Raw genomic sequence first — 25,625 nt, forward strand, 5'->3', positions numbered from 1 at the left:
CAGCGGGGCAGGGCTGGAGCCCCTCTTCTACAATCTTTGTGGCATCCCAAGGGGATTCATCCCATCATGGTGCTTGTTTTTCTTGCTATGAAGCTGGGACACATCACTGCAATACTCAAACAAATAACAGTACTCAAAATTAGGAGCATTTTCCTAGTAGGTGCCATCCTCAGTACCACCTGAAGGGGAACCTCTGCAGTCTTTCCACCTTGCCAACCCAGGTAACCACCCTACTTATTGACTTGCAGAAGTGAGGCAGCAAGAAAACACTAGTAAGCCCCAGCTGATTGCAATCTTCTGACCATGAGTAATACTGAAAATATTGTTAAAAAATTCCAACAGCATCTTGGGAGGGGATGAGAACATTTTATTCCTCTTTCTCACCATTATTAGTGGAGTCATTGCTCTCAAAAGGTGCTGTATAATTCCCCTCTGAGATGAGGCTGAGTGTGGAGGAGCAAAGGTCCCTGGTCTGCTCTGACCTGAGCATCTCCTCCAGACCCCCCTCACTGCTGTCACCACTCACTGGCTTTTGGTCTGGCTTGGAAGCATCTCCAAACTTAGAAGCTTACTCCAAGCTTAATAATGACTTAAGAAGTGATAATATGGACTTTCATGTGGATTATCCACCCAAACACCCCTGGACTAGCATGGTGATAAGTTCCACATCCCTCTCCTTGGCTTTTCCAAATTGGGCTCAGTGCTCTTAGGGGAAAATCAAATTCACAATATTTCCTCTGATCAAATTTCAGACCCCACAGACAGCTCTGCTCCAAGCCACGAACGAGTTCTGTTCCTGCAATAACTCTTCCAGAGAGAAAGAATTAGGAGGCTTAGCACTTTTGGATGCTGATGGCTGGAGCTGCAAATGGATAATGCACCAGCAGCCAGCACAGACGTGGTGAGGATGTGGGATTCGGCCAGCACAGAAAAAAACATGTTTACAAAAATCAAGATGAAAAGGAATGAAGAGCCAATTATGCAAAACTCTTTAAATAGAGCAGTGCAAGCCTTTCCCGTGCAACAGACAAATGATCCACAACCACATGAAAATAATATAATGGATAGCAAGGCTGAGAGCAGGGGATGTGAGAAAATCCATTTTTTAGGAGCAGGGAAGGGGACTAGCTTGCTGAAAAGGATTAGCTAGATAAAGCCAAAACTTTCTTAGAAAATGTCTTGCTTAAGGATCTAAAAATGCACCAAACAGCAATAGGAAAAGAACTGCCTGTACAAAGATCTGAGGAGCCACGCTCTGCTCCTGCTCACAATGAAAACGCTGTCAAAAAAGTCTTATGTAAACTTGCCACACACAACACATCATCAACAGACATTTATCAAATGAAACACATACCAAATGCAACTCTTCATAATCCTAAGTCAAACAGGCTTTGAGTTTCAGACCCTCGGGAAGAGATTTCCATATGATTCTCCTCCGTTGAGTTTATGATTAAACCTTCTGAATTTCAGCATTTATCTGACAAAACGTATTGGAGAGGGCTTTCCTTTATCCTCCAAGCCTGTGTCTGTGCCTTTCCTGAGCTGCTGCTCTACCGCTCTGCAGCCACCCAACTTGGGGGAAAAAGGCTGTAGTCCAGACCACTTGATTGCCTAAAGCCAGGATGGCTTCACTGGTGGTGGTAACTCAAAGCCCTTGTGCTATGTGCCATCACCCAAGCATTTGCAGCAGGGCTTATAAATGCTGCCTTTGAGCCAGAAGCTGACTTTTGGGGCTCTGCAATGCAAATAAAACAGATGTGCCCGAGGGGGTCCCACCAGAAGCATCTGTGTGGCCGGCCTCCCAGCTCTTTGTAGTTTGGGAAGAGGATCTGTGGTGTTGAAACGTTTCAGTGTGGTCTGGAGGAGCTGTCAAACGGAGCCAAGGCCGACTCCTGCGAGCAACCGCAGGATCATTTACCACTTGCCATCCTCCTGCAGACTGAGGTATGGTCCTTGTTAACCATCCAGTCATATGTTTCAAGAGTTGTATTCATAACCCCCTGAGTCTGATCGCAGCTAATTCGCAGGCAAAAAGGAGTATATTTGCTTAATGCACTGCTCTGTGCAAATATGCTGATTGTTCCCAGATGCATCTGTTTTTACCCAGCAGCCCTCAGGCAGCAGCAGAGGAAATCATTTCAGCTCCCTGGAGCCAGTGGCCGAAGCAGTTTCAAGATGCTCCAAAAGCCCTCCCGCATCCCTTTGAGGGAGCTGTACCCACCCCCCTCATTCCATCAGACTCGGCTCCTTCTGCTGTTTTTTGCCATCCAAAAATACAGATTCCCATTCACGCAGCAGGATCTGCAACCTTCCCGTAACCAGAGCATGTGAGATCACACACAAGTGCTGCAAGGCTACGTAAAGCCCAAACCAGGTAAGGATGCTATTTTAATCTCACCCATGGTGAAGAGATCAGTTCAACTGATTCCCAGCGGTCTCCCTTGAACGTGCCACACCAGCATGAAATTTGCTTTGGAAAAGCTTCCAAGAAAGGTTGGGGTTGGTTGGAAAGGACACATTTTGCATGGGAATTTGAGAGCTCTCCTCATGAGCAACGCAAGCCAACACAGATTGCTAAGGCCCAACACAGTGATGGAAGAATCTCTTCCATGGCATAAGCCAAGAGATCATCCCCCATCAGCCTCTGCTGAGATATCCATGGATAAACACAGCTTTGAAGTGGCAGCCAGAAGCTCTGAGTTGGATGAAGATTATATTTACAGCTATGAGATAAGTTGATAACCAAAGCAAAGGTGCTCACACCTTACAAAACTTTTATCTCCAATCTCAGCACCAGTTCTGAGCCGAACAGATCAGTCGGTGAGGTTTTCCTTGGCAAAGAGCACATCATTCTCACGGCTGAATACTTCCCACTCGGTGTTGCTGCCTGGAGCTGAGCATCCTATGACCCCCCCCAAAGCTTTGCAGGGACACCAGTGTTTTGCCCATACTTGCAAAGAATATCGGAACTGGAGACATGAATCCAAACATCCTCTTCCTCCGCAGTCTGCTCCACCCCAGAGTTCTGTATTTGCTATATTCGTAAGCTGCCTTTGCTCTAACAGCATCATTTATCCAGAAAAGCACCTAAGATGCCTCAGTGGGCAATCCTGTGCTCACATAGCAGGGCACTGTTCAAAGCTGGGTCAAGCTGTGTGCAGCAGAGGTGACTGCATTTTCTGGACATGAATTTTTCACACTCACACATCCTGACTTTCCTCATTCATACATTACTTGAGAGCAGCAAAAAAGATTTATTGCGCAAATAAAATTCAGCCATGGGTCACTTGCAGACTAGTTAGTGTGATTTACAGAGCAATTCATGTCCTATATTGATCACTAGAAATTCCCATTGAAGGTGTGCTTAAAAAAATACATCACGTGAGCAGTTCCAGTGTTTCCCAACCCAGCTTCCTTCACTCTCATCACCAGTGCAGCTATTTGTGTGCTTTCCTGTATGCACAGTGCTATTGAGAATAGCCCCAAACAAGAAATTGGGCAGTGCAGCTTGTATAGATTCCTGCGATGAATTCAGAAGGCAATGAGGCACTGGCACAGCTACCCAGAGAAGCTGTGGGTGCCCCATCCCTGGTGGTGCTCATGGCCAGGCTGGATGGGATCCTGGGCAGCCTGAGCTGGTGGGGGAACCGAGCCCATGGCAGCAGGTTGGAGCTGGGAGATCTTTAAGGTCCCTTCCAACCTAAGTCATTCTGTGATTCTGTGATTACTGGTATTGCAAACAATGCTTTAGCAAAGCCATACTCCAAAAAACAATTGTTCTCATGCAATTAAGAAAAACTTCAGAGGCATCTCTGTGAAACAGAAAGCCAAGTGCCACATCCTTGTAATGGATGTGCTTATGGCTGTGCCTATGGATGCAATACAAAGATGAACAGAAACCCCCGAGTTATCTGCTAAGCCTCAGTGAGGTGGATGAAAGCTTGTGCAGGGATGCTCACTGTGCAGAATCTGGCACCACAGAATCATAGCATCCTTACAGTTGAAAGGGACCTCTGAAAGCCATCTAGTCCAACTCCCCTGCAATGAACAGGGACACCACAGCTAGATCAGGTTGCCCAGGGTCTGATCCAGCCTGGCCTTGGAAGTCTCCAGGGATGGGGCAACAACCACATATCTGGGCAACCTGTTCCAGTGCCTCACCACCCTCAATGTAAAAGATTTTTTCATTTCCATTGTTCTGTCACCACAGACCCTGCTAAAGAGTCTATCCCCTTCTCTCTTGTAGCTCCCTTTTAGATACTGAAAGGCCGCTCTCAGATCTCCTTGGAGCCTTCTCTTCTCCAAGCAAAACACCTCCAGCCCTCTCAGCCTGTCCTGTTGGGGAAGGTGTTCCATCCCTTGGATCATTTTGTGGCCCTCCTCTAAATGCAATCCAACAGGTCCATGTCTTTCCTGTTCTGAGGACTCGGTGGATACCATGGGTATGACATTGCACTCTAACTAATGAGTTATAATTAATTATTGAGCTATTCCCCTTCCAGCCCATGGCTCATGGCCAGCACCTGGGTGTACTCTGACCGCACAGCCCAGTGCACACCGCATGTCTCAGGGAGCTGTGGGATTCCATCTTTTCAGTGATTAAGGACTTGGGACCTCACTACCCTTAGCGTTTTGTTAATGATGTTTTTAAGCAACTTTCCAGCAGTGTTCCAGTTCATGAACATGCTTCCGGCGATTCATGGCACCTCCAGCTATCCCTGTTCAGATTTCCCCGGGTGGGATCCTGCTCCCCCCAGCTATCAGCTGCGTCGTGGTTCTGCAGCCATGGGAAGTTTCATTTCCTGCTTCTGGGGCTGCCCAGCAGCATTTGCAAAAAGGAAAGGCATTCTTCTCATTCTTGCTGTTAACCTGTTGGTGACCTCTGAGTAGTGAGCCAAAATTGTCAGGAAGGCTCAGAATGTGGCAACATTCACGAGCCCATGGCCAGCACCAGATAGCTCATTCTCCTTCATTCTCTATTATTGTTACTTTTTTAAATAGGAGGATAATTCACAGATGTATTTTAATGCATATTTGTGTTTGATTTTTAGCCTCTGAAGTATCTCCACTGATGCCTGCCCATGGCACCAGCACTGCATCCTGAGCATCATATACCAAGTTTAGGGGCAAGTAATGGAATGGAACCCAGGCTGGGGGTATTGTAAGAAGATGTAATATATTTCTCCATTAAATGATATAGTGACACCATCAAAAATGACCTGACCTGCTTTTCTGTCCTACCAGTGGGGACTGGGACTGTTAGCATAAGGCCCTTCCCACAAGCATATTATCTCTGGTACAAATACAGCTCTGCATGCAATCTCAGCATGAAGTTGCTGAAAAAAACAAGTGAAAACCTTTTCTTCTCCCTTTTTATCCTGGACTACTTGGAGAAAATCCTCAGATGAAGAAACATGCAGTTCCTACCTGGACGAGGAGCTCCAGCTTCCTGTCATCAAGGAGGTGCACTTGGCATCTGCGGCCCTCCGTCATCTGCAAGAGAGAAGAGACGCGTGGCTCAGGGCGTGTGGCTTTCCATCTTGGCATGCTGTGTGACTGCTGCCCTGGGCAGGCTGTTCCATGCCCACCGCCCTGAGGTGCAGACCCTTTCCCTAACACCCCCTGCCCCTCCCCTGGCACAGCTCCATGCCGTTCCCTGGGCCCTGTCGCTGTCACACAGAGCAGAGCTCAGCGCTGCCCTCCGCTCCCTGTGAGGAGCCACAGCCGCCATCAGGCCTCCCCTCAGCTCCTCTGCTCTGGGCTGAGCAAACACAGGGACCTCAGCTGCTCCTCACACACCTGGCCCTCCAGGCCTTCTCCATCTTCGTAGCCTTCCTTTAGATGCTCTTTAATAGCTTTATGTTTTTAATTATTATATCGGTTCACCGGTGCTTCCATATCAGTATGATTTATTCCAACTCTTAACATGTATGACAACATCAATTACAGTTTTATGTGTTGCTTCTTCCAAGGTACTGTGGATTGAGGTAGTAAGAAGTAAATGAGCTATTGCCTGAGGGAACTCCTCTACAGTCAGCCAAGGCCTTTCTCAGCTCTTGTGAAGAGGAACAGCTTTGCTTTGCACAGCCACAGCTCCAGGCTCTGTCCCTAAAGCCCTCACATACACGCACAATCCCACTAATGGGATAAGAGCAGTCTAAGCCTCTTTCACTCTAGGAAATCTCTTCCTCGGCATGATTTGGGCAGCGTTCAGGCAGTCCCAAGGCAGTCACACACGCCTTGGCCCTGCTGTGCTGCTCAGCCTCCTGGTAACCCACCACACTCCATCCAAGGGACATCCTGAGTGTTGGGTGAGTTGAGGGGACACTCTGAAGCATGCATAGCCTGGGCAGTCATGGCCACAGTACAAGGTCTTCATTCTCAGGCATAGAATCATAGATTTACTAAGGTTGGAAAAGACCACCAGGATCACCCAACAATCCACCTACCACCAATACTGCCCACTAAACCATGTCCCTCAGTACCACGTTTCTTGAACACCTCCAGGAACAGTGACTCCACCACCTCACTAGGCATCCTGTTCCAGTGTCCAACCACTCTTTTGGAGAGGAAGATTTTCCTAATATCAAATCTGAACCTCCCCTTGAGGCCATTCTGTCTGGCTTGTGCAACTTGAGGCCATTCTGTCTCATCCTATTGCTGTTACCTTGGAGAAGACACTGCTTGCCCCTCACCACAACCTCCTTTCAGGATGTTGTAGAGAGTGATAAGGTCTCCCCTGAGCCTCCTCTTCTCCAGTCAAACAATCCCATCTCCAGAACTATCTTCTCATGCTGCTGGTTGATTCTCCTAGATGTTCCTGTCCTCTTCACTAGCTCTGTCCCATGTCCACCTCCCCACCTCCTGGAGTCAGGACAGATCAGTCCTTGTCGAAGCCCTCGGCCTCTTCACTGTAGCAAAAATTCAGATGTAATAAATACCTCTTTTCATACGGTATATTATTTGGTAAGAGATTTTCTCTGTAAACTGTATTAAGCAGCATTCAGTGTGGTTGTGTAGGTCCCGCTTGCATGGAACCACAAGCCATGCTGGGCTTCCACCAAGCAGCACTGTGGACAAAGCTCAGAGCACTCTTCTTCCATTTGTCTCTCACGCCCTTGCTGTCAGATATCTGCATCATCCCCAAGATAGGGAGTGTGCATCAATACTGAAGTTTTAACACAAGTTCACCCAAGGCAAGAAAGAAAGTGGTGACTTTCTCATGGTAGTGACACATGATGGCAGGGACAGGAGCACAGTCCAGCACTAGCAAGTAGCACCCGATCAGTTATACAAAGTGGAAATGAGAAAAAAAAGAACGTAAAAGAAGCAAGAAGGAAAATTGACTGAGGTGATGTTTAGTATTTCAGAAAAGGATATTCCACGCTTTCCCAACCCAGAGTTTCATCTCCTCTCAGTGCTCCTGCTGCTTACATAAATCCCAAATGCAAACAGCTGGTAGCTGGCAGTATCCAAATGTAGTGAAACTCTGAAATGCAGCACAGATGATTGACAAATTGCAAATTCATGAGCATCACTCACAGAAATGGGAGGAGGAAAGAGGAGTGGAGCTAGGGAAATCATGCTACTTTCACATCAGCTCACCCCCAGCACCCTCTGTCCATCAGCAAATCCTTGGTGGCTCTCAAAGACCACGGTAATTTCTGTAGTTTGATCATGCAACATGTGAGCATACTACCTTAATTCTTTAGTGTCACTTTGTTGCTGTGCCTCTTAGTGGTTTGAAGGTTTGTGTTACAGGCTACTGACCCCAACCTCTTTCCCCTCTCCTCTCTGCTTTATTATTCTGCCAGGTATTTGAAGTCCAGCCTACACTCTTTTTACCTTCATCAGAGCAATACAAACTCTGCTAGATTGTCAAAGTGGAATGTCTTACAGCATAGCAAGGAGGAACTGTTTTGCTACAGGCTATCCATGTGGAAGATGATGCTTCTGATGCTTTGCAGTTTCACTTCCCTGTGGTACTATTGCACAGCAATGAGAGACTGAAGCTAGCTCTTGAGGAACAAGGCAAGGAATCCCTTCTGCTTCTCTGTGTAATAAGAAGGAAAGCCAACACCAGAGCCCTGTGGATGGGTCTGTGGGAGGTCACTAAAGATGAACTGAGCAACACCAGAATTTGGATAATGGAACTCTGTGAGGAGAGAACTGTGGTTCTCCACACCTGAAACTGTTACCCTGAGAAAGATGGGGGAAGCTGAAAGCTATGAGGCATAAAGGCATGGGTTTCCCCTCAACACAGAAAAGTAAAATCTCAGCATAGAAAAAGCAACGGTTGGACAGAGCTGTTGAGAGTAGACAAGGACACTTGATATGAAGGGATGTGGAGAAGTTTGCTCCTGATCACATCCCACTTTTCACTGTGACTTCAGTGACTTAGTTTCCTGTATCATCAGCACAGGCCCCTAGATGCCCTCTGGAGGTTAGGAGTAATCTACGCTAACTCCAGAAAGTAAAAATTCACGTGTCTAATACCTCCTGACAGTCCTGATGTCCATGATGCTCAAACCAAAGAGATGCATACTGGGCAGGATAGCTGACCCAGCTTCATCCTACACTTGAGTTTTCCATATCTGAAGCCATAGTGCTGAACTGAGACAACTCTCCAACATGGGGTTCAGGCTGTAGCGTCCACATTTACTCCTTGCACCTCTGACACTTCCCAACAAGTGTGAAGAGCTGGGGCTGTGCTACAAACTCAGTGCTAACATTTCACCCATATGGCAGAGAGCAGCATTCTTCATATGTGAAGAGGGGCCGGATGCATTTTGTGGGCCAGACTGATTGCGAATTCAGATGGGAATTATGCAGCAAAACACACAACAGTTTTTTTGTTTGTTTTGCGAAACAGCTCAGTACGTCACATTCTGAAAACTGTCACTTCTTCTAATGCCTGTACATGCTGTATGATCCCAGAGTGCTTGAAGAGCTGAACATGAGCACTTTTAGAAAGCTGAGGATAACACATCTCCACACCATACAGACACAGATGGTGCTTGTGAGGCACGTGAAAATCTGAAGAAACCCATTTGTAAGGATGAGGTGGTAGATGCTCAAGAGAGCCAATCACATACAGGGCATCATGCTTTACCTGCACCTGTTTTATGGAGAGGAGTAGGATCTGGGAAGACCTTATTGCTTTCTACAGCTCCTGGAAAGGAAGTTATAGATAGGTGGGGGTTGGCCTCTTCTCCCTGTAACAGCCATAGGACAAGAGATACTGGCCTGAAGTGGGTGAGAGATAAGTGCCAGAGGTGGTTCAGGTTGGATATTAGGAAAAAAATATTTTCAGAAGAGTGGTGAGGCATTGGCACAGGCCGTGCAGGGAGGTGGGGGAGTCGCCATCCCCGGAGGTGATCAAGAAACATGTCAATGTGGCACTGAGGGACGTGGTTAAGAACGTGGGCATGGTGGGAGTGCACTGATGGTTGGACTACATGATCTTTGTGATCTTTTCCTACATCAATGATTCTACGATTCTGAACCTGGAAGATGGGAAGAATGATTCTGCCCTCCTTTGCAAGACACTTTGAGAGACATCAGTGACAAGTTTTGATGCATGCACATGATCATGTGAATGTGCTACAGAAAGCAAGTATCTCTCCTGGTTACTTGTGGGATCTTCTGTATCTTGGCTGCTTTTCTCAAGGAAAAGACGTTTTAGTTACCTTTGTCACAAGCAACAGACTTTAAATATCATTTGGAGGCTCCTACCCAAATATTTATATGACGGTTTTCCTAAGAAAGACCATCTGGCAGCTGTTTTGCACTGCTGCATGAACCACTCTGCCGACTTCCCTCCTCTCCATTCATCTTTGCTGTAACTCCAAACATAGGTTTGGAGCGTTCTGTAAACTGTCTGTGGCATCTCAGTTGGTTGCTGCATTGTGCTCTACTAGTCCCCGTGTGTGTGTCATCTTGTCACTAAATTATCTGCAACTGTCCACAGAACTGCTGCATCCACTGCAAACAGCAAAGGCAGCAGGAAGGAATGACTCCAAAGGGAACCTTTCCCTTTCAAAATGAAAAAATCCTCTTGGTGAAGGCACTGTCACACTAAATAACTCCAAGGCACCAAATGCAAATGCTATTTACAATGGCAGTTCTATAAATACTCGTGGCACGTTTCATTAGCCGGTGACTACAGAAATAAAGAGGATACGGTGTATTCTTCCATGACTCGAATCAGAAATTATAATTGGAGGTAGAAAATTTCCTAAAACGCTCTCTGCATGTATAGGAGGCAATTACTGTGCTGAGCACACAAAAATCGGTGTCACTCTGCCTGCCGTTTGGACAGACCCGATGAAAGGAGATAGAGAGAGATGACAGCCCACTGATTAAAATAAAGCATTAGATTAAACACCGTGCTCCCACTTGACCACTTCTTACTGCTTTCCACCCTGCTTGCTTTCCAGGTCTAAAACCCTCCTGCACACTCATTTCCCCGCTCTTCTCTTTATTAGATAGGACAATAATGCTGCAGGCTTATTTCCACCTGAACCTTGCTGGCTCAAAGCTCTGAGAGTGGGGAGAAAGACAGGAGAAACTCCAGGCAGAGAGACTGCCATGCAGTCTGGATGTGGTCCTCATTTCTACCACTTATTTCCGTGAGTCCATCCTAAACCAAAAGTGGGATGTCTGGTCTGTAAATTTTTGTTTGAAGAGGGAGAAGAGTGATATTATTTTGGCAGAAGACGTATGGCAAAGGCAACATCCTAAAATAAGACAACACAGAAGTACAAGTGCTTCTCGCTACAATGGAGAGAAACCCAACAGACAACACTTCTGCCATTCAAATTGATTCATTGGTGATGATTTCCTATTGAAAGGGCTACATGGTGTTCTGGAACAGGACAGGTCTGTTGTAAACCAGTTGTTTTTTTTCCTAGAAAGGAGATCCTAATCATACCCCCAGGCATTTGCCATCTGTTCAAATCATTAAGGTTGGGAAAGACCTTTAAGGTCATCCAGTCCAACCATCAACCCATCCCCATCACGGTCCATTAACCATGTCCCTCAGTGCCACATCTACACATTTCTTGAACACCTCCAGAGACCGTGACTCCACCACCTCCCTGGGCAGCTTGTTTCAACCACTCTTTTGGAGAACAATTTTTTCCTCATGTCCAACCTGAACCTCCCCCGGCACAACTTTAGGTCATTATCTCTTGTCCTATGACTGTTACCTGGGAGAAGAGGCTGACCTCCAGCTCACTACAACCTCCTTTCAGGCAGTTGTAGAGAGCAGTAAGGTCTCCCCTGAGCCTCCTCTTCTCCAGACTGAACAATCCCAGTTCCCTCAGCCACTCCCTGTAAGACTTGTGTTCCAAACCCGAGCAGCATTTCCATGGCATTTCTATAGGAGAAATAAAATGTCAGATTTTCAACCACATACGAGCAACTTGGTGGCAAACAGATCTTTGGAGCAGAAAGCTTAGGCTTGGGAGAGAACTTGTAGATATGGATGGTGCTGACATGACAAGGAGTAGCAGGGTGATTGGTGATGCATAACCAGACTCTGGCTACTAAAGAAGGGTGGGTCTCCCTGGTACAAAACCCGAGGCTGTGTGAAACACACATATGGTAAATAGCTAGATGAAAGCCAGAAAATACATGCCAGTGACAATGCTGCATCTCTCATAAGATCTGTAGCACCAGAGGAATGTATCAAAAGCAAGTCTTCTGGATTTCCTCCAAGCATTTTGTCCTACCCCTTGAATAATCCATGTCCATATCCCACCAAGTAGGAAATGAAGAATAAAAACATCATAGAATCATCAAGTCACAAAATCATAGATTCACAGAGCCAAGTCTTCCTGGAGCAGAAGGAAAGGTGTGTGCATTGGGATGTGCTTGGTGTGAGCACTGCAGGAGAGCAACCAGATCAGCGCTAAGGAGAGCTGCAGGCTGGGTGACCTGGTGACTTCCCTGTTTTGTCCTGAGAGCTGACAAAAGAGTTCCTGGCTTGCCCGGGGGCTCCATGCTTCCTGAGGGCTCCAGGCAGTGTTTCCCAGCCCCAAGATCCCCCAGAGAAATCTGCACAGGTTGTTTCTCATGTTGTCTGCAAACAGCCATCAGCAAAAATGTTCTGATTCAGCAAAGCACAGAGCCGTGCACATAAATCCCTTTTATTTCAGCGTGACATAAGCAAGTGTTTAAGTGGCTTACTGTATCAGGGCTGAAATGAAAAACTGTCTCCTACGGTCCTTAAGTCCATTTACAACATCAAGCAATAACTCTCAGGCGAACTTTAAAGCCGGGAATGCCGCTTCTTAACCTCAAAACACTCAGTGCTTGAGCCGTGGAGTTAGAATTAAATGTACTTCCAACGCCGCATTTCAAAGCGAGCAGAGCATTACCCAACAGACGCCTAAATCACCGCTCTGAGAGCGGCTGGCCATGGAGCTCTGCTCTCAGCTATATCCTGAGATAAGAAAGCCCTTTCCTGGACGGGATGGCTTCCTCACTAGAGTGCACGTTGTGCTGGTTTATGTCACGTATTGTTTTCTTTCTTAAAATAATACAGATCTCAATCTTCTCAAATGGAAGGAAACCAAGCCATCGTGAACCCACTCTGCCTTCTGATGTTAATGCAGAAGAGGGCTTTCCCAGTGCATACTTCGTACCACGTTTGACTCTTTCTCCCACATAACTCTTGCTGTTTCCTTTCTTGGCAAGAAAAAACAGGTGGCAGCTTAAAAATATACTCTTCCAAGCAAGATCCTCACTGTCTACAAGGCAGGAGCCAAATCTAAGAGTTGGGCAGAGCATCCTCTGAGCTCTGGAGTTCACATTGACCTCAGGGAGATGGCACTGGTTTCATAGGATTCACTGGCTACAAATGTCTGATACCTAACAAACTTGTAACCCATCTGGTACTCAGGAAAACTGTTCCACTCCTGTCTTGATATTGAGAAACCTTATCTCAACTGGTCAATTGTAACAGCAGTTCAACGTGGGCGCTTGCTTTGGACCAGGGCTTTTAGGTGAAGAAAATGCTAGAACTCTTAAAGTTCTTTTGTACAAGCAAGTTTTAAATGAGTCATATGGAAAGCTGTTTGCACTGAGCATCACTGTGCATCTTTACTTGAGGAGAAACACATCGGTCCACATGGCAGCATTGCAACCCAAGGGTCACATCCCATGGGAAGTGATGGGCATGCAGCTCAGGCAGCCCATGGCCTCATCTCACTGAACTAACTGTGGGATGTGCTATTCATCCCTACTCCAAAGTAATGCCCAAAGGCTGCAAAAGGGGATCAAAATGCCACTACTACAAAATCTATAGCAAAAAAGTCCCCTTATCCCTGTGTTAACATGACATGACAGTTAGAAAATCTCTCCTGCTGTAAACTTCCCAGTTAAAACCTCAGATAACTTGATCTGTGTGCAAATTTCTCCTGAGCTAACTCAGCTCAGCCAAGCTGTGCAAAGAACATCTTTATTCATTGAATCATAGAATCATCTACGTTGGAAAAGACCTTGAAGATGATCAAGTCCAGTCACCAACCTGAACTAAACAGTTCCATCACTAAACCATGTCCGTTGATGCCACATCCACACATCACTTTAAATACCTCCAGGGATGGGGACTCCACCACGTCTCTGGTTAGCCCATTCCAATGCCTGACCATCCCCCTCTGCATAGAATTTTTTTTTTCCCTCCTAGGCTATATTTATTCTCTAGATAAGAAGCACTTTAAGGTATTGACTGTTGTTTCATCCCATATGTGCACAGTATATACTGGAAGAGTTTCTGCTCTGCTTGCTACACACGTAGTATGGTCTAAGGGAAAAGGATCTAAATTAGCTGCTAGGACTCTCCTTTACCAATAGTGAACTCCTTTTACAAGTTGAATCTTTGGGGATTCCTGGTCACTTTCCAATTCACTCCCTACTCTGAACTGTAGCAAAACCCACGAGTCATCAGCATGATGATACCATGCAGTACTAAAGTACAAAGCAATTGATAATTACTATATTTCTAAAGATGTTCGGATGTCTGTTAATCTATCCTATGTCTGACTTTTAATTCCTTGTAAATATATAAAAATGTTGGCTTTTTTTTTTTTTTTTTTTTTTCCTTTGGTACAGTTTCACACTTCAAACATGGCATATTTTCAGCAAACTGTTCCAGATATCACTCATTTGTGCATGCAGACAGGGTGGTAATTACATGAGAGCATCCAAGTCTTCTGGGAAAACATTTGTGGGAGGTTTGGTTTAGTTAGAGAAGAGAATAGGACAGTTTATTTGCTACTGAAATTTACGTGATTTGCTGGAGAAGAAAAAATCAATGTAGGTTCATAGGAAGATGACCAAATTGACCCAAGGCACTACAAGTTGTAGTATGTATGAAATATTTTTAAGGGACGAATTAAGATTTAAGGCTCAAAGTGTCCTTTTAGTGCTTATTGAGTCTGTTGTATCAACTGTATCAGCAAGCACTTCGAGGTGTGAGCAGCGATCGCCCAGATCAATTGAGCCAAGGCATGGGGCTGTGTATCACTCAGTTAGTCTGTAGCAGAGCTGGTCAATAAACTGCACTAAACGCTGTTATGTATAACACATAATAGAAAACACACTAGCAAAAGTCATTCCAGATGTGGAGGGAAAAAAAAAAAAAGTAAAACATTAATCTGTATACATAATTGCTTTTTTTTTTTTCTTTCTTGTTTTGAGTAACACTGTAAGAACTGATATGCTTCCAGTGTAAAAACACGTCACAGGGTCATTTCCAGCCATAGCTGAGCAATGGGCTTGGCAGGCACTGGGTGCCCTGAGCCAGGGCTGCAGCCTGGGTCTGGACTGGGCAGCCACCAGATGGGCTGGTGGATATTGACCCCCAACAGTGCTTCACAGGACTTAAAATCATAGAATTATTAAGGTTGGAAAAGACTACTACGATCATCCAGTCCAATCATCAACCCATCACCACCATGCCCACTAAACCATGGCCCTCAGTGTCCATTCATCTTCTGAGTGATGGCAGGACTTTGCATTGCCAGTATTGGGAATGCTTTGCCTACCTGTGCAGAAATGCTCTAGGGACAGAGAGCAAGATTTAAAAACCAGTTCTCTCTGCATCAACTCGTGAAAATATAAATGTGTTCCTCCTGCAACCTATGCAATGGAGAAATCTGGAATAAAGCTCTCTGCCTGAACCTATCTTTGTTCTGAAAGTCTCTGCTTCTGAAGAGCCAGGAAAGGATGCTCTGTTCTGGAACAAAACACATCAGCTCTTCAGTACTGTGCAGAATCAATGCAGAAGAGCTGAGGATGGAGACAGAGGACAGAACAGCCTGATGCAATGCCTGCAAACTCAGCGGCTAGATCTGATACCTCAGAGCATTGCTATCTGAGAACATGATGCCCATTTTGGAGCAGCTTTCTGCCATGTATGCTGTTGGCTGTGCCTGAAAGGGGGCACTGAGGAAGAGAGGACATAGTCCAGTACCTTTGCACTTACAAATTTCCCATAAAGTCTCCATTGGTACTCTCAGAGCATTACAGAAAACACTTTATAGGGTGCAACACTGAGGCCTCCATCCTCCCTGCCCTTGGTGAGGCAAGATGGTGAAACCATTTGTAGCAGATCCAGGGCTGCAAAGCATAGCATGGAGCCCAAAACACTTCAGGCAGTGATTTGTTCCTTTTTTTTTCCCTCCAGATTTTCCTGTTGAGCATTGTGAGAAGCTGTGGAAGTTGCCTTGGCAAGCCGTTCGTTTTTCAGCATGCTTCAATGCTGCAGTGTGTGCGTGTGCACGAGGCATGGCCCTGTATCTCATTACACATCCCCTAAATCATCCTTGCCCCTCTGAGCGTACATTTCACTGGGAAATGAGAGCATCCAGGTTCTCCCGTGGCATAAATACACATGTGGCAGCCACATGTTGTGATGATGGGCAACAATGGACGCAGCCAGGAGAGAGACCATCCATGCAGAGCAAGGACAGCACAGAGTTTTAAATACGGAAAGACCTGAATCCACTTTATGCTCCCTAGGAGAAATGCAAAGTTTCAGCCGCAGATTTTGTGCTGACTCTCAGAGCTGCTCCCTGTGTGTGGGGGCTTTCCATTACTAGCATGCCCTACATAAAGCCACTGTGAAAAGCAGCAGGGTCATTCTCCTGCTGATCCCCTATCTGCAGAGCAGTTCCTGCTGGAACCCAGTGTGAAATATCTCATCTCAGATGGACAGGATGCCAACAGTGCTGCAGTGTGTGTGGGACGGCTGCAGCCACGTTGGATCTCATGCGGTCAGGAAACCCAAACAAAGTTGGATTTATTTTGGTTGGGAGATCTGGGAATTTCTAAGAAGGAACAAAAATAATCCAGCCACAGAGCAGGTTGGCAAGTCCAACAGTCATTGTTGAAATGTTATGTGTTGCATGTCGAACTGTACACACAAAGGATTTCTATAGCCCAAAACGGAACCGTTGACCTCTTTTTTTTCTTCTCTCTTTTTTTTTCCCCCAGCTTTATTCAAGATTTTCAGTGGACATTTTACGGTAAATTTAGATGAAAAGGGTCAATTCACTTCCCTTGTTGTGACCTCAACATCTTTTCCATAGAATAATAGAATCATTAAGGTTGGAAAAAAGACCACTAAGATCATCTAGGCCAATCATCCGTCTATCACCACCATGCCCACAAAACCTTGTCCCTCAGATTATTACATTAGGCAACACCACATCCCCCAGGCAGGGGATGAAAAAGGCATTTTGCTGCCTGCTTCTTGGGTTTAACACCATCTGAGAACATCATACAACAGGTCAGGACAGGAGAAGAAAGGCAGTGTGTTGGATGGAAAAGGAAGCTGGAGGAAATCCTAAACTAGAACATCATTAACTGCACTGAGAATCAAACCATGCTTGCTCCTCTGATCTTCTTTGCAATTTAAAGTTGGGAAAAGACTGAACTATCAGCTCATGGAGATGCACCTAGCATCAGGCACAGGGCTTCATCAACATAAAAGTGCTTCCAGAAGCTCAGAGCCGATCAAACCTCTGCTCAGAGATAAGGAGAGGAAACCAGCAAAAGTCATTTTGAATCTTTAGTGGAATTCATCTCCAGAGCAAAAGACAGGCACTCCAACTCATTGTGTAGCCTTGGAAAATTGTTTCTGGTTTTCTAGGAAATAGGACATACTGAGATTTATAGCAGTGTTGAGGATTAAGTTGTTGAAAGTCTAGGAGAAGGGGAAATAGCAAGGGACGTTATCAGCTGCAGTGGTCCCCAAGGCCATGTTGAGCAATCTGCTGCTGGCTTAGGAAGCCAGATTGCCTGGAAGAGGCTGGGACAGCCTGGGCAGCAGAGCTGGAGGGGGCTTGCAAGCAATTCGGCCACAGCTTAACCTGTCAGACTGCTGGGCCCTGGGGCTGGGCTGCAGGACAAGCTGCTCTCTTGCTGTTGGAAGAAGCCAAGAGGTTGGCACTGCCACTGACCTTGGGATCTGGCTGTGCCCCCAGGGGCACCCCACCTGGCAGTGAAGCCTCGGGACCTCAGGGAGCCACCATCACCTGCTCTGCTTTGAATGTAAGACACCTCCTGTCCCTGAGAACTGAATGTGAGCATGGCTGTACAGGCTGTATGCTACGCTCATCCCAGCAATCCAGCCCATTCCTGCTTTGCTGGTGAGAAGTGGGTCACACAGTGCCTTACTGCAGTGCCAGGGGACACTTCTGAGCCTCGACCCCAAACCTGGTTGGTGCTGGATTAACACTTTCCCCCTGTACTTCTCCTGAGGGCTTCACCCTTCTGATAACACATGACCCTTCCTTCTCCTTTGCTCTCCTTCCAGGCTGATTCTTCAGACTTGAATCTCACCACTGCACCTTTCAAGTTCTCTCTAATATAATATTTTTCCCCCCATACAGTTGTGCTTTGCCTTTGCTGTCCTTTAAGCCATTCAAGCCTTCTGCTATTATATAGTAAGCAACAGCAGCAACAAGGAGGATGTGTGTGACTGTAATAACCTGTGTGGGATGAGATTCCATGACTCGCATGTCCTTCCTGGACACATGTACTTGGTGATATCACCCAACGCACTAACTGAAGCCCTTGGCTTTGCTGAACAATACATGATCTCTGCAGAAAATCCTCTTTGCACCACGAAGTACTGCACTGCCCTATGGTCCTGCATGATGCAACGCTGTGACCATGGTATCACCAAATACCAACTCACAGTGTTAATTCAGTAATGAGTTCAGACACACAACAAGACCACTGGGAACAGTATGCCAGGAGAGAGGGGACACAAGGCACGTCCCCACCTGACACCACCACTCTTGGCCCTGGATAAAGGGATCCAAAGGCAAGAGCAACCCTCACAGCCTGAGAACATTCCATCCATGGTTTTCCTTAAACCAAATCCTAAATCCTCCCATGGCCTGGCAGTGGGGTTAAAGTTGTCACACATGCACACAGAAACAGAGCCTGCATTGCCTGGAAAGGACAAACCCCAAAGAACTCCTATGCACAGAGGCCAGCACATCAGCTGCTGCTAGTCAAATTAAAACCTCCTACTTGCTTCATCTTTTTGGAAGCTATTGGTAAGTTGCTCCAGAAAGATCAGCACAAGCAGCTTGGAGACACGAAGAATTGGATGAGCTTTAAGGTCCCTTCCAACCCAAGACATTCTAAGATTCTATGATTCTAAGCCAGGCAGGTGAACCATTGCCTGGCCAGGGTCAGTATTAGGGGTACAAGGAGGAAGAGGCGAGTTATGACCATTTTAGCTCCACCAAAACCTCTCTGGTGCCTGGCAGGCAGGAAAAATGGTACAAACACCCACACCGGTGGTGGCCCCCTCTGCACATGGATGGGAGATGCTCATCAGACCCTGGGGTCTGGTACAGAGGGGTGGGATGGAGACACCCCGATGTGCAACGGCAGCAACAGAGCTGAGATCCGACCTCTCCATAGTGCTGCCGCGTGCGGTGCGCAGGCACCACACCTCCTTCCTGGAGGAAAGGGAGAGTGGTGCCGAGGTTTTGTTCAGGATGAGGTTTTAAAACCCCAAACCGAAACAGGGAGATGGGGGTTTGATTTCCCTGTGACCCGGTTTGCCTGAGAGAGGAGATCTGCCCACTCACTCCCGCATCTGCGTGTGCTCCATTGCTAAACCGCTGCCAGGGCTATTATTAGAAACAATTGTCTCTCCTGGAAATTTTACACAGAGCCTTGAAACAACTTTTCTCATGTCCTCCCCAGCAGTGAGCACGCTAACAATGAGGCCGAGGAGCCCTCCTTCCACGGAGCGTGTCTGCAAGGCGTGCAGATACACCCAGATGGGCACAGTTCAGAAATACAGCCATTTATTTGTCTTTTCTAACCCCGGATCTGCAGCAACTTTTCTGCCCCGATTTAGCCAAAGATGCACAAGGGAAGGGAAAAACGTGTTGGGGGCTTTACCCCTCGTGAAGCCCCCAGCTCAGTGTTAAACTTGCTGCAGCCATTTGGAAAGGGAAGGAGCAGTCCATCTTAGCAGGGACAAGCATCCAGATCGGCGGGGGGGAAATCGCACACCAACCCTTCTCCCCCACACCCTCAGCCCCTAAAAACTACAACCCCAGAAACCTGGTTGCCCAGCTTTTCTCGGTTACCAAATTCAAGGCTGATTTATTTCTATTATTTTTTTTTTAATTGGTGGGAGGAACGGAGAAGGAAATCAAAGGGCAGAGCATTTCTCTCCGTTTCAGATAAATGGAGGGAGGGGGCGTGGAGCCGCTCGCACACTGCGGCTTGGGCTTCCCTCTGGGGTTGGGGCTGGAAGGGAACCCCGGGGCCTCCCTGCTGCAGACAAAGACCCCGTTACCTTCTCCCGTCCCTCGGCGGCTCCTCAGCTCCGCTCCGGGGCTGAGAGCATCCCGATGCGGCAGCGTTGGAGGCCGTGCTATCGCCTCGCATCCATCTCTCGCACCTCCTCGGCGGCTCCACGGCCCTTCCTCTCTTCCCCGCTGCCCTCCACAGGGTCCCCGGCCTCCCTAGGAATGGGGCGGTGGGCAACCGCTTCGCCCCATGCTCCGCTCTGCGACGCTGCAGACCGCTTTCCCCTTCCTTTCCCCGCTTGCCAGCCTCCGGCACCCGGTTCCTGCACAACCGCCACCGCGCTGTGAGGTTGGAGTGGGAGAGGAGGGAGGAGGAGGAGGAGGAGGGGGAGGAAGGAGGAGGAAGGCGGGAGGAGGGCAGCAAGCAGCAGTTGGCGCTGGGTCATGTGAAGCAGATGAACCCGGCTTGGGCCTGCCGACATCTGGGCTCCCCCTCACTTCTGGGAGGAGGAGGAGGATGGCAGGATGGAGGGTGGAAGGATGGAGGGGTGGAGGGTGGAAGGATGGAGGGTGGAAGGATGGAGGGATGGAAGGATGCAGGGGTGGAAGGATGAGAGGATAGTGGGATGAAGGAATGGAAGGGAGTGGGGGTGATAGCTTTCACCCTCTCAAACCCACATATTGGACACCTTGCGTGGATGATGGGGGGAGGGGGGAGGGGTGCGTGCTCTGAATGCATACATAGCACTGGCTGGGGGAAAAGAGGAGGGTAGTGAGGGATTGGGATGCCACAGAGTGGGCAGACAGTGCAGCCCTGGGGCAGGGCATCCACTGTCTGCCACAGATTCCTCCCTGCACCCTCAGCAGGGAGAAGATGCAGCTGTGATGGGATGGAGCAGTAGAGGATGCTACCTGGCAGTAAAGCATTTGTACAGACCACACTAGCAATGGCAAGGGTATGGCTATTTATTAATTAAGTTAGTCATAGAATCATTAAGCTTGGAAGAGACTTCTAATATCATCTAGTCCAAATGTCCACCCATCCCCCACCATGCCCACTAACCATGTCCCTCAGTGCCTCACATCTATACTACGGTGATTCCCCCACCTCCCTGGGCAGCCTGTGCCAATGCCTCACCACTCTTTTTGAGAATAAATTTTTCCACATATTCAGCAGGACCTTTTCCTGATACAACTTAAAGCTGTTACCTCTTGTTCTAGTCAAAAAGGGCAATGCATGTTTGCCTCCAGGTAAGGAAAAAGTGCTGTTTATCTGATTCAGACAAGTACATCAAGAAGCACTCACACTGCAGTGTCCATGTGTATGGCTCTGTCTTGTCACCACTTTGCTTTTCCTTGAGAACTTTCTTTCTAGGCCTGGGGTTGCTCCCAAGAGATAAAAACCTGAGGGTGCCATTGTGCCATGTTCTGGCCAGAAATTGGTTTGCTATGGGAGGGGAGGTTGGGAGGTGAGCTCTTTCTTCCATTTGTTCTTAGTCAAGGAGAAATAGAATTTTTCCTGTTTTCCCTATAGGAAGGAAGAACAACCACTCTCCCAGAATGGTGGTGGGCAGGGCTGGGAGTCTGATCTAGCTGGGGCTGTTCCTGAATTTGATCTGCTGTCAGAGCAAAAGCAAAGACCACGTCAAGAGATGGTACAAGCCCTGACATCTGCTCTTCTGCAACACACATGGGGGCTGCAAAGGGGTTTTCAGTGCAATAGTCAAAAACTTTAGTATCAGCACAATTCTCTCCCCTTTCTTTAAGGACACAGACATAAAATGGAGCCACAAATGCAACCACAGACAGGCTCTCCTGTCCAGCTCACTCCACCCAAGAGCTGGCTTTGGTTAAAGAGCTAAATATAGAGGTAGCTCTGGCTGCTGACAGTTAAGAGCAAGTGGTTGAGGTGGCCCAGCTCTGCCCTGAAGGCCATCTAAGGTCAGGACATGGTGGCAGGAGGCAGCAAAGATACTCATCTCTGCCCCAGGGAAAGCAAAGAGAGCATTGCAAGGGTAAAGCTATGTCTTGTTGGGGATTGGCTGTTCAGCTCAGATCATGAATGCTGCTTGGGACCAGCAATGAAAAATCCCATTCTCAGGCTGTTTATCTAAAACAGGAGGGAAAGTTGCTTCAAAGGAGTGCTCACCATGCAGGTGCCTGCTCGTTCTTGTTTCAGTGCAGGAATATGCCAAGGCCATAGGCTTTGCCCTTGGGATAGGAAGAACCTTCACATAGCAAAGCCCCAAGCTGATTTCCCTACCTGTCACTGAATGGCACACATTGTCCCTCCCTAACCCATTTTCCGGGGGCAGGTTCTGCCTCCAAACCCAGAGTGGAGCTGGGATGTGATGTAGTGTTATCCAGCTGGTGGTAGAAGAGCTCACCTGGAGGATTTAAGTAACAGCAAGAGATTGGAAGCCTCTAATTGGAAACTAATTTGCTTCATGCATAGCGTAAAAATCTGGGAAGCAAGGCTTGCTCTGCCCAGAGCTTCAATTTTCATCTTTCAGTGCACGTGTAGGGAGTTTCATTAGACTTGGCTTGGAATTACAGGTTCCCAGCAAGAGTTCAGCCTCTCCCTTCGGCACTAAGCCTAGATAAATAGGCATGAGTTTTGGACAAGTCTGGAGGCAGCCACAGAGAATCCTTTCTCATGCCTTCCGAAGAGCTGGTTTTCTGGTGGGGTTGTCTACTGGAGATACACAAAGTGTACCCACTACACTCAAAATGTATCTGCGTGATTCCAATGGATCCTCCAATAGCTTTGGGGCATTGGCACCAATAAGGAAGGACCTTGGGTCATGGATTTTGCATTTCCTTAATCCTCTAATTCATGATGCAATGTTTGTAATAAAAAGAAATTACTGTTCTAGTAAAGATAGTATCCAATGGGTCTAGCAAGGAGCCTGGAAATGTTTGTTACAAAATAGAAGAATAATAGAGCATTGTTTCTACCAAGAGTCTATCACAAAAATGAAACTAGACAGAGTTGTTTGCTCTCAGAATAGGACAAAAAACTCTGGATCTTCTCTTAGGTTCATTGTGCACTTTCCCAGAAACACCCTGGCCAGATCTGGGCTAATTCCTTAGTAGTAAGGAGTTTCCCCAAGCTACAAGGGCAGCAGGGTGGAAGAGAGGGTCTGTGAAGGATGTAGACCAACACCTGCAGACATTTGTTTGTGTGTCTATAAGTAGAGAGAAACTGAAACTCTCAGAGCAGATGGAGACCTCAAAGCCCACCCCAGCCTGATTAAAGCCTGCGGGTTGGCTGCACTGCAGTGTAGAGGCAACACCTTGTGCTATCCAGGGTTTGCTCTCTCCTTAGTCCTCTCCCAGACACATGCTGCAGTTCAGATTTCCTCAGTAGTATCTTTTCAGGAAAACAACAACACACACACACATACACACACAAAGCATTCACCTCCTCTCTTAACATCCTAGCTATAATTCAGCAGCAGCAGTGAGAATGCTTTTCTTCAAGGAGCTTCTGTAATTTCACAAGGTCTCTGGATCTGTCAATACCCAAACAATACAACCCAGTAACAAACATTTAGTCTAGAGGTAGCAGAGCTGCTGTCATTGCAGTGATTAGAAGCAGGCGATAGCTGCATCTCCTCCAAGCTGCTTTGTATCATGGCAAGACCCAAAGAGACAACAGTAACCCAAATATTTAACTTTCATATACACAGAGGGAAGCCTCCAGCAACCAGATGCCTATGTGCCAAAATAACAACACACTGATCCCTTTTGTTGGTTCCTGATAACAAAGCAAGGAACAAACACCATGGCCTTGTGCTGAAGAACCATTGTTGACAGTTCACTTCCACTCTTCTTAGCAAAGATTAAAGTACTGAAATGTTTTACAGAGAAACAGAAAACACGATGATAGGATTATGGTGCCTTCAAAATGTGTGAGCTGTTACATGAACATTTCTTGCGTTTTCAGAAAAGCTTAATGAATATTGTCTATCCTTGAACTGCATTAATTAGCACTAACGAGTTGGAGGAGATGTCATGTCATGAAGTAATATTCACACTAAGACAGTGATTTGCATCCATAAGCAGTGCAGTGCTTCACAGAAGTTAATGTTATTCCCCTGTATGGTGCATCAGAGACCCATGGAAGTTGAGAAGGATGCTTTCAAAGAACATTTAGGACATGCTGAAGGTATCTAACTGCCAGCCGCCTGTGGGAGGTGTTTGAGGGTCTAACTCCCTTGCATAACTTGTATTTTTTGAGTGGCAGTAAAAGGTTGGAAAACCTCCAAAAGTTAAAAAAAACAACCCACCACACAGTATGATCTTAGAGAATCATCGAATCATTAAGATTGGAAAAGACCACAAGGATCATCCAGTCCAACCATCCACCCACCCCACCATGCCCACTAACCACGTCCCTCAGTGCCACATCTACACATTTCTTGAACACCTCCAGGGATGGTGACTCCACCACCTCCCTGGGCAGCCTGTGCCAATGCCTCAGCACTCTTTCTGAGAAGTTTTTTCTGATACTCAGCCTGAACCTCCCTGGCACAACTTAAGGCCATTCCCTCTGATCCTATGGCTGTTTCCTAGGAGAAGAGGCTGTTCCTCCCCTCACTACATCCTCCTTTCAGAGTGCTGCAGAGACCAATAACGTCTCTCCTGAGCCTCCTCTTGTCCAGACTGAACAGTTCCCTCAACTGCTCCCCATTAGATTTGTGCTCCAGATCTTTCACAGCTTTGTTGCCCTTCTCTGGACACGCTCCAGTGCCTCAGCATCTTTCTTGTAGTGGAGGGCCCAAAACTGAACACAGTACTGAAGTGCAGCCTCCATGCAACAAATGTCTCAACTCTAGGAAGCAGAAGCCCGATTGATACAACCCAGCCATTCCCCCAAGCCACCAGGCAGCTCTTTTCCACTTCCACAGACCACAGCCAGTGAGAGAGATGAAGAGCTGTCAGTTCCACTGCTGAATCTGTCCCCATCACCTCATTTTTCTTCCAGGATGAGCTATGTCCTTGAGATAGCTTATGCTGACAACTTTGGAAACCAGGTCGAAACCACAGTGGAATGCATTCAGAAATGCAAAATGCCATCACTTAGCAGCAAGACTTGACTCATGTAACTGGAAGAGCAATAACAACTGTCATGGCACAGCACACTTCAAACTGGAATATCTCCAAATTTGCTGTGTGGAGCACGAGTTGTTTCTAATTAAGCCTTCCACTGAACGGCTTCACTTCTGAGATGAACTGTGGGTGTTATTTCCCACTGCCATGCTTTCATTAATTTCCAGGACAATCCCGTAAGTAATTGGGGCACAAAGGGAGGGGGGGAGTGGGAGAAACAGGAATTTAGCTTTGGACAAAATAAGCCTTTGGGGCATCTGATTAATTTTCTCACAGGCTTAAAGGATCTCTGAGAGCTGAAGAGGGAAGAAGGCAGACCTCGCCATTCCCAAAGAGTCAGTGCAATAAATCCCCATTCATTAGGTGAAGAAAGTGCATGCTGGGAGGACACTGAGCTATTAGATAGCTCAGACGAAGCTGAGCTGGTCTATTTATAAAATTTGGTCTTCACAAGGCAGTCAAAATGGATGGTGGGTCACAAATCCTGTCTGCCGCCTGCAGATCCAGCCTGGGGCTGAGAGAGGGACACAAGGCACATGTAGGTCATTCGTGTCCCAGTTAGCTCAGGGTAATCCTGGCATCCAAGAGAACAAATAAAGTGAGCAGCTGAAGTGTACAGAAGGGAATAAAGACGACCTCCTTCTTCTGGGTTATTCAGGCCTTTCTGGGGTGACACCAGGGAAAGGAGTAGTTCTTGTGGTCCCCTCGGTCTTT

At 47.0% G+C, this 25,625-nt stretch overlaps 1 protein-coding gene across 10 annotated transcripts in view; it reads right to left on the bottom strand.

Annotated features, from left to right (window-relative positions):
* The window catches only part of FRMD4A (FERM domain containing 4A), a 354,026-nt gene that overhangs the window by 119,052 nt on the left and 209,349 nt on the right, over window positions 1-25,625 (bottom strand). For 8 of the 10 annotated variants that reach the window (XM_090134966.1, XM_090134960.1, XM_090134970.1 and 5 more), the window contains one exon: window positions 5,428-5,493. In XM_090134966.1, the coding sequence (XP_089991092.1) occupies window positions 5,428-5,493 (66 nt within the window). Of the gene's footprint in view, window positions 1-5,427; window positions 5,494-19,843; window positions 20,454-25,625 lie in introns of those variants that run through there. The other 2 variants (XM_090134986.1, XM_031588529.2) reach the window with 2 other exon arrangements.

This window comes from Phasianus colchicus, chromosome 1 (genome assembly GCF_987193195.1).
Source record: "Phasianus colchicus chromosome 1, bPhaCol1.hap1.1, whole genome shotgun sequence".
Taxonomy (NCBI): Eukaryota; Metazoa; Chordata; class Aves; order Galliformes; family Phasianidae; genus Phasianus; species Phasianus colchicus.